General features: G+C 36.3%; 1 protein-coding gene across 2 annotated transcripts; it reads left to right on the forward strand.

Moving 5' to 3' along the window:
* The first annotated feature begins 964 nt into the window (after positions 1 to 964).
* LOC108200100 (uncharacterized) lies at positions 965 to 5,914 on the forward strand. 2 transcript variants are annotated; one of them, XM_017368165.2, is made up of 5 exons: positions 965 to 1,636; positions 2,259 to 2,922; positions 3,769 to 3,841; positions 4,214 to 4,389; positions 5,493 to 5,914. In XM_017368165.2, exons 1-4 carry the CDS (start codon positions 1,390 to 1,392, stop codon positions 4,352 to 4,354), a joined length of 1,125 nt encoding a protein of 374 aa, XP_017223654.1. In that variant the 5' UTR covers positions 965 to 1,389; the 3' UTR covers positions 4,355 to 4,389; positions 5,493 to 5,914. The 2 variants fall into 2 exon arrangements, with proteins under 2 accessions (XP_017223654.1, XP_017223653.1); XM_017368164.2 differs by lacking the exon at positions 5,493 to 5,914 and having other exon boundaries at positions 968 to 1,636; positions 4,214 to 4,607.
* The last annotated feature ends 2,222 nt before the right edge of the window (positions 5,915 to 8,136 follow it).

Genomic DNA, 8,136 nt, shown 5'->3' on the forward strand with positions numbered 1-8,136 from the left:
TGATTGTAATACTTTTTGGTTCAAAGAATTTAAATATTCTATTTGTTAAGCGATCTGAAAACAAAGCGACTATATGTTTAGCTCATTTTTTGTTTATTAATCAGGTTGTAATTGTCAGTTCGAGGATTTGTCTCGGCTGGATTTCAGTTATTTATTAAATTCTTCGCATTTCGTCAAAAAAAAACATCTATATTTTATTCTTAAAAAGATAATTTGAAAAATCATATGTGAAAAAATATTTTTTTACACATAAATTACGTGAAAAAAATTCAAAAGTGACTCTTATTTAGGAACATAGCGAGTACTTTTTAATATATTAACGTTTCAAATTTCAAAGTAAAATTATTTTGTACCTAAACTTGGAACCGAACCATTTAAGACGTTTCAGTTTATGAATTTTCAATTTCAATTCGGTTATATTTATATGGTTCAGTTAATTTTTTTTATGCACATAGAAGCTGAGCAGTATCATATGAAAATATCATGTACGGTTTTGGAATGTTAATTCTTGAATTGAATGACGACCGTAACAGATGTCAGCTCAATCTGAAGGAAAATACGCGGAAGCTTTACACGATTATTATGAAGCTATGCGACTAGAAATTGATCCCTATGATCAAAGTATACACCTTAAGATGGCAAAATCTCTCCTCACGAGGATATATAGGGTGATTCAGGCCAACTAATCGACAAAGGTTGTTGGATTAAGTCTAACATTAAAATATGAAACGCCTACTTTAACCTTTTTCCTGATGTCTTTTCAGTGTCATGAGGCTCATAGTTCAGGATTGATTTATGAGAATGGATTCTTTAAGCGTCTTAGGTCCTAGAAGTGCACGAAGAGACGTTTGAATCAAAATAATTTTATTCTTAAGCTACTCGATTAGGTACGACACTGAGTGCATTTTCCCAAAGATGTCCTAAATCTTCTCCACCGAACTGTAGTACAGAATCATCCCTATGGATTTCGAATCAGACAGGGCTGCGGATACCATGGATCCTCTTACTCATAATCGGATGCATTTCCAGTTCTCTCGCTGTATGATCGTCCATGAATTTGATCAACCACTCTCCTTAATATAAAAGATCTCTTCCGGAAAAATTGATTTTTTTTTCACTGAGTTTTATTATTTCGAATATTTTCATTAAATTGGGCCAAATGCTGGCGTAGCTTTTTCTCGTAACAAATTTGTGAAACCCACTCAAATCCAATCCATGAAAACTGTGAAACTCAGCCCAATAATACGCCCCCAATCTTCACAAATAATTTCCCGCCTCAACAATCTTCTCAAACAATTCTCTTCGCAATCTAGTAATCTACATCACCTTAACTACACCAACTAAAATTACACACATATACATACACCATACTTGTATCTATATGTAAAAATGGAAGCTGAAGCTGCAGCAAAGAGAGGGTACAGCAAGAGCAGCAAATTGGGTGCTTCGAGTTCGTTGAAGAAGAAGAGAAAGCCACTGTCGGATCTTACTAATTCCGCAAATCCTAACCCTAATTCTTCAAATTCATTGAAAAAACCTAGTAATTTCAGGTCTAAACTTCTCTCTCCGGCTCTTAATTGCTCTAATCTATCTGATTCCAGCATTGGTTCCTCAAATTTCAACACCCCTGTTCCTGGTAATCTCTCTCTCTCTCTCTCTCTCTCTCTCTCTCTCTCTCTCTCTCCCTCTCTCTCCCCCTCCCTCTCCCCTCTCCCTCTCCCTCTCCCCCTCTCTCTCCCTCTCCCCCCTCTCTTCCCCCTCTCTCTGTGTATATATATATCTTATGTATGTGTGTGAATTGAATTTGTGCTATATTTTATGCATTTGTGAATCTGCGGTTTATGAATTCATGCCTGTTGTATTTGAGGTGTGAGTTCATGCAATTACGTCTGCTTACTGTATATATATGTACTGTATTACAGTTTTTGATGTTTTAAGTGCTGCTAAATTAAAGTTTTATATGGCTTTGTGTGTGAAGTTATCATGTCTTTCGGATGAAATAGATGCAGACAATACAATCAATACATATTGTTTGTGCATAGTTGTGGATAGAGTTTTTTTAATGCACTTATAAGCTGTGGATTAAATTATTGCTCCAGCGACTAACAAGTAACAGATGGCAATGAACTTAAGTTGCAAAAATAGTCTGGAATTTGTATTTTTATTGTAGGTTTTAGTGAAAGGCATGATTTCTAATTGGTGTGATGTTATGTTTAGAATGGTAAAGTACTTGTTTAAACGCTAGCATCATTATGTAGGTTATCAGGGTAAAAGAAAGGATGCTGGTCTATCAGTCGGTGCTCTTATGCGAGTGAAACAAGAGATTGGTGAAAGAACAAGCATCCCTTATTCTGCTGCTTTGAATTTTCCTCCAGTGGAGAAGACAAAGGATAAAGGAAAGGCTACTATTGCTGCACATGTGGAGAAGACAAAGGATAGAGGGAAGACTACTATTCCCGCTCATGCGGAAAATACAAAGAGTAAAGGGAAGGCTATTATTGCTCCTCGTGTGGAGAAGACAATGGAGAAAGGGAAGGCTACTATTGTTCCTTATGCGGAGAATACAAAGGATAAAGGGAATGCAGTTGATGTAGCTTTCAAAGTTCTTGCAGGAGAGAAAACGAGGGATAAATCGAAGGGAGTAGCTGGATATGTCAGTAATCATGCTTTGCTTAATCAACAAAGTGAAGGGGAAGGTATTGCTTTGTCTCGCGGTAACATTTGTTTGGAGAGTGCAAAGGACAAAGGAAAGAAAAATGACGCTACGCCTTGTTTGCCTTCTCTAGCTAAAACAAAAGATAAAGGCAAAACAATTGTTACAGCTGCAGGTTTCCCGACTCTGAAGAAAAGAAAGGAGAAAGGTCAGGGGGTCTCTTTTTCATATAGTTGCCCTCCTCCTCTGCCTAAGGGTAGACATATTCGGTGGGTAACCTTCACACACCTCTCTCTTGGCACACATGTTAGTCACTCTCAGGGTCATGGTTTTATGTTTTGCTGAGGCCTGAAAGAGTCAGAATATTTAAAACTTGTTTGTAAGACATTGTACGCTATGGAAGCATAGAATAAAAATGACAGAAATAAAAGGAATGGAACAATACATACATATCTAAGGACAGTGTAGATTCAAGCTTGATTAGAGATAGATTTAATCTCGAGAGACGCATATTTGCATGATGGTATTTTAGAGCCCCCAAATTTATTGCTCATTTACTTTGCACTTGTACAGATAAAATATACATTCACTGACCTAATGTGCTGGATATTATAAACATATTCTGATCTTATCAAACAATTTCTTTATTATTCCTTTGTATTCTTCTTTGAAATTCCAGTAGTAGCTTGCTGCTGTTTGTAACCTTCTTGGCTCTATCGTCTTTACTAGAATGTTGACTCTAACACCATAAGTATGTCAGTAGTATACAAAGTTCTGTTCGACTTTAATTTGTTTGGCTGCTCATGACCTTTAATATTGTAATATAAGTCCTAGGTGCAAAGGTATTTCTAAATAACAGTATTATAGGTTAAACGAACATAATTCTTGGGGTTCCTTAAGATCTGCACTTCTATGTCCATGGTTCTGCCCATATGTAGTTACAGGTTTGCGACAGACCATTTTTTCCTATTCTTTAAGTTTGCTGAGTATGGGTTGTTTATTAGAAGAGTTGAAATTTTGTAATTTAGATAGTAAGATTTTGTACTCGAAAACTTTACATATTTGTATAGTTCTTAAGTATTTATGCTTTTCTTTGTGTTCTTTTATCATCCTAGGAATGAGCTCAATGGATCTGGAGATAGTGAACCATCTGAATTCCGTACAGATCCTCATATGATGCATAAAAAGGTCCGTTCAACTGTTTACTGTCTGCTCACAGATGTAAATTACTATTTCTCAACATCTTGCATAATTGGTCTTGGCCATAATGATTTTGCTCACCCAGTGATTATTTATGTACTACCATTAATTTCAGTTTTATTATCAGACTGATTGTGAGCTGGAGGAAACTTTATTGGACCGATCGCATTTTAATTCGGTTTTCAAGACAGTCTGAGACAAAAAAATTGTTGTAGCTTGTAATATTTTATTAGCACGCATCAGTTAATGCTTTTTTGGTCTATCTACTAATTCTTCGTTGCTTTAGTTTTCAATATTTTTGGAGCTTGATCTCGTATTCTTATCTGTGTTGTTAATCTGAAGTAAAACTTAAATTTGCAGAAGAGACGTTGCATGCCGCGTGACCAAGATACTCTAGAATGTATCTTACCATCAGATTTTATTGAGAAACAGAGAGCCTATTTCAAGGAGGTTGATGAGTTTGAACTATTGGAGGAAGAGGCTTCAGATAATGAAAAATAGATTACAAGAGGAGAATCGATGTTATAAAGAAATAGGTATTTTAACCTGTCATTTTACAGTTAAACATGTATAGGCTGTTAGTCTCTCGATGTTGCCTTATCCTGCCTGAAAGTAGATACAAATGTTACTTCCCACGAATTCTGTTGTACAGTGCCTTGTAATGCAGATGTGTGGAATCATTAGGCCATAAAGAAACAGTTCCTGCAATACCAAACATAAATACAGTGACTGCATTTTCAGCTTGTAGACATAATTGACTTGTTTATATAATTGGGGTGTATGCTGCCATAGAAAATTGATATATATATATATATATATAGTTCTGTTATACTTGTCATTGATTACTGCTTAAAATATTTATGTAAGAGGTAATCTCTGATCTTTTTTGAATAAATTTTTGATAACTCTGTGGTTGCTAATATTTCAAATTTGTATTACCTATCCTTTCCACCCACCAGCACAACTTTGTCCTGGTGTAAGATACTGTATATTTTAGTGTTGGTTTCTGTCACAAGGATGTCAATGATTATGTCACTCTTGGTGTTTCATTGTCCTAAATGGCTCTGTGTGTGTGAGAGAGAGAGAGAGAGAGACCAATAGATATTTCCTTTTAACATAGAGTTAATTTTCTGAAGTAATTTTAAGCTTTATCAGAGATGTCAATGTTCATTTCTTTCCTTGGTTTAGTGACTAGGGGGTTGGGTATTTTCTTATGTTGTATCAGTGTTAATCCTGTTTGCTATATGCTCATACAGATCTTTGATACCAGTGTAGTTTTGAGTTGGGTACATAGTTACTCTTGTAACCTTGTTTTTGCTAGTGCACTGTTCCGTATACGCCAATCCATCGCTCTCATCACCTCTAGATTCCCCCAACATCAAATTTATACCCACATGAATGCATAGCACTCTTGAGTCTTGACCATCGTATGTGTGTTACTGCTACCTTTTATATCAATGAATCTGGACCTGTTTCACAAAAATGAAAATCATGGTGGGAGAAAGAAAGTCAGAATAAGACTAAGTTGTTCCTAGTGTAGGAGGCGGAGAATTATGGAACCGCACATGTAGTTCACTGTAGTTAAGTATGCTCTTACGTAGTTTTACGTGGAAGTCATTATTTGGTGTGTTTTTAACAGTTGTTGGAAGCAGTTTGTAAGAAGATTCTGTTGAACTTTATACAAACCACTTGCTGCACATCAGGATGGGCAAGGGGGACACCATTTACAACATTGTCTTGGAATCTAAGCATTCAAAGTTAGGTTATCAAGTGGTCCTAATATTCATCCAACGTCTCAAGTACCTCAAAGAGTGGCTAAACTGTTCTTATCTAGCTAGCTGTATATTTTCCCAGGTCTATGTCACTAGTTATGTAGTATATATCTTGCTTAATTGCAGCCGGATAATACAGATTAAGATTGAAATGACGGGTTTTCTATGTTTTGCGTTGAATAAGAATGTGCATCCAGTCCGGGAACTAAAGTTCCCACCCTCCTGACAGACTGATTTATAATTTATGATGTCTGGTGTAAGATTGATGTTATGTATGTTGTTAAGGTCAGGTTGATAGATATATAGTTGACGTTATGCATCCCCCTTGAATCTTGATGCTCCAAACCAATTTCGCTGATACTTTGGTTTGTTGGATGACTAATTCTTACAAAATTGTAAGTTATCCGAAATCTTGAGTCGATACAAAATCTGATTCTCTGGAATCTTGAGGAGTTGACATTCAATGGTCCTCACTTGCACGAGTGAAAAAGAACAGATAAAAAATCTCTACGATCTGAGAATCTAGGGAGTCTTAGGCTCAGATGCCGGAAAACTTAGGTAAGCTCCCTGCCGTGTAGCTGGGTTAGAGCACTCAAGGTTCGAATTTTGGGGGGAATATTTCCCGTACTCCAGGTTGAAGGGCTACTAGTGAGCCTGGGATGGTCCGGTTGGATTGTCCGGAAAATACCAGATTGCCAGAAAATCTTAGTTTTCGTTGCCCTTTTATACAAAGAACTCTTCCGAAATTTGAAAGGCATCGAGTAGAAGTCAAGATAGGTGAGTATCAGATTTTACAATACACAATCAACTTGCAGAGCTTGATTATCATGCCATCAACTTCGCAACTAGAGGACAGACAAATTACACCGGCCTTTCTTTCATATTAACGTCTTTTCCACAACAGAAAATTGATTAACTATACCCTCACCAGTTAAGCACTTTTTTTCCCTTTTCCTCTATGCGAGATTAACTTTTTTTCCCTTTTCCTCAATGCGAGATGTTAATGATGTTTGATGTAATATGCTGGTAAACACTATTTTTTAAATTATACCGGCCTTTCTTTCATATTAACGTCTTTTCCACAGCAGAAAATTGATTAACTATACCCTCACCAGTTAAGCACTTTTTTTCGAGATGTTAATGATGTTTGATGTAATATGTTGGCAAACACTATTTTTTCCCTTTTCCTCTGCCCGAGGTTAATGATGTTTGAGTTTTTTCGAAACATAATATGTTGTCGATAGGAACCGAAGAAATGTGTTTTGGACGTGAAACCTTGAGGCCAAGGAAGGCATATATATTTTGGTATGGACCATTTGCATTATTGAGCAGGAGCAAGCTCTATCAATGCAATATTGAGCATGACTAAATGAAAGCTGCTCTTATGCTCGTGTGCAAATTACTGTCCACTGAAAACGATCGTTCCTAAGCACAATAACTAGTGCATGTTATTTTTGACGGTGGGGCGGGATCAAAATGATTGCGACGAAAACACAAAATTTTATTGCACTGCAGAAACATGCAATGTTCGTTTCTTAGGATGTTTTGAGGAATTTCGGGTTTCGGTTCAGACTAATCTCGAAAAATATGAATTTATTCGATTCAGTAGAAGTGTGTTGTTTGATCTCAAGGGTTTTATCGAGTGAGAGCAGATGAATAAGAGCTGTCACAGAAAAGAAAAAGAGAAAAAGGAAAAAGACAATTGACAAGAAGCGAATTTGATGGGTATTCATTCAAGTGAGGCTTTCTCGTACCCCTTTTTATAATTCACTGGATGCAATTTGTTTAGCTTGCGTAATTGTATTGTCAATTGCAATTGAATGTGAAACTTGTGCTTATACAATAACAAAGAATAGTGCTAAGTTCTCAAAAAAAAAAATTCCCAAAGGAATTAGTAGACAGAAAGTTAATTTTAATTGGATGGTTGATGTGCATATAGGAGTTCCATTATTATCAGAGTGAGTTGAACAATCATACATCGCTAATTTGGGGGGAGGGGGGGATTTCATATATAAAATCAGTATTATAAATAGTGGCGGGATCAGGATTCTGAAATAGTCAGGACTGAAATTAAATATCGCCAATTATTAAATGCTTTGAAAAGAATATTAGATACTTTGATTTTCCAGGGTTTAGCTTAGGTTTGACACCCCCCTTCCCAGTCCTGATTGTAGAACTAGTTAAACTTCTAGTACAAAGAGCCTTTTGGGTCGATATTCAGCTGATGCATAACTTGAGTATATGGTATTGTTTACATTGCAGCAGATGCAAAAAGCTGTTAATCGGCACTAGAAACAATTCCAGTTATTCGCGGTACTAACTGGGGAGGGAATGGCTGGGCGCGGCAAACACCATAATGAACTCCGAATAGTTAGTTGGACCAAAATGATATCCCTCGGAATCATACACGGATAACAAATGACAAACCTACCAACAAATCTACTAGTACTATGTACTAAAGATTTAAGCATAATTTCTATACAAATAAACGTGTTATAATCAATTCCCTTC

This window comes from Daucus carota, chromosome 8 (assembly GCF_001625215.2).
Source record: "Daucus carota subsp. sativus chromosome 8, DH1 v3.0, whole genome shotgun sequence".
NCBI lineage: Eukaryota > Viridiplantae > Streptophyta > Magnoliopsida > Apiales > Apiaceae > Daucus > Daucus carota.

What these genes read in the sequence shown, in the direction of transcription:
- LOC108200100 (XM_017368165.2), top strand. Translation starts at nt 1,390, where the DNA reads ATGGAAGCTGAAGCTGCAGCAAAGAGAGGGTACAGCAAGAGCAGCAAA. An exon ending in CCTAAGGGTAGACATATTCG is followed by an intron (nt 2,923 to 3,768) that starts GTGGGTAACCTT and finishes TTATCATCCTAG; the next exon opens with GAATGAGCTCAATGGATCTG. An exon ending in CTCATATGATGCATAAAAAG is followed by an intron (nt 3,842 to 4,213) that starts GTCCGTTCAACT and finishes TTAAATTTGCAG; the next exon opens with AAGAGACGTTGCATGCCGCG.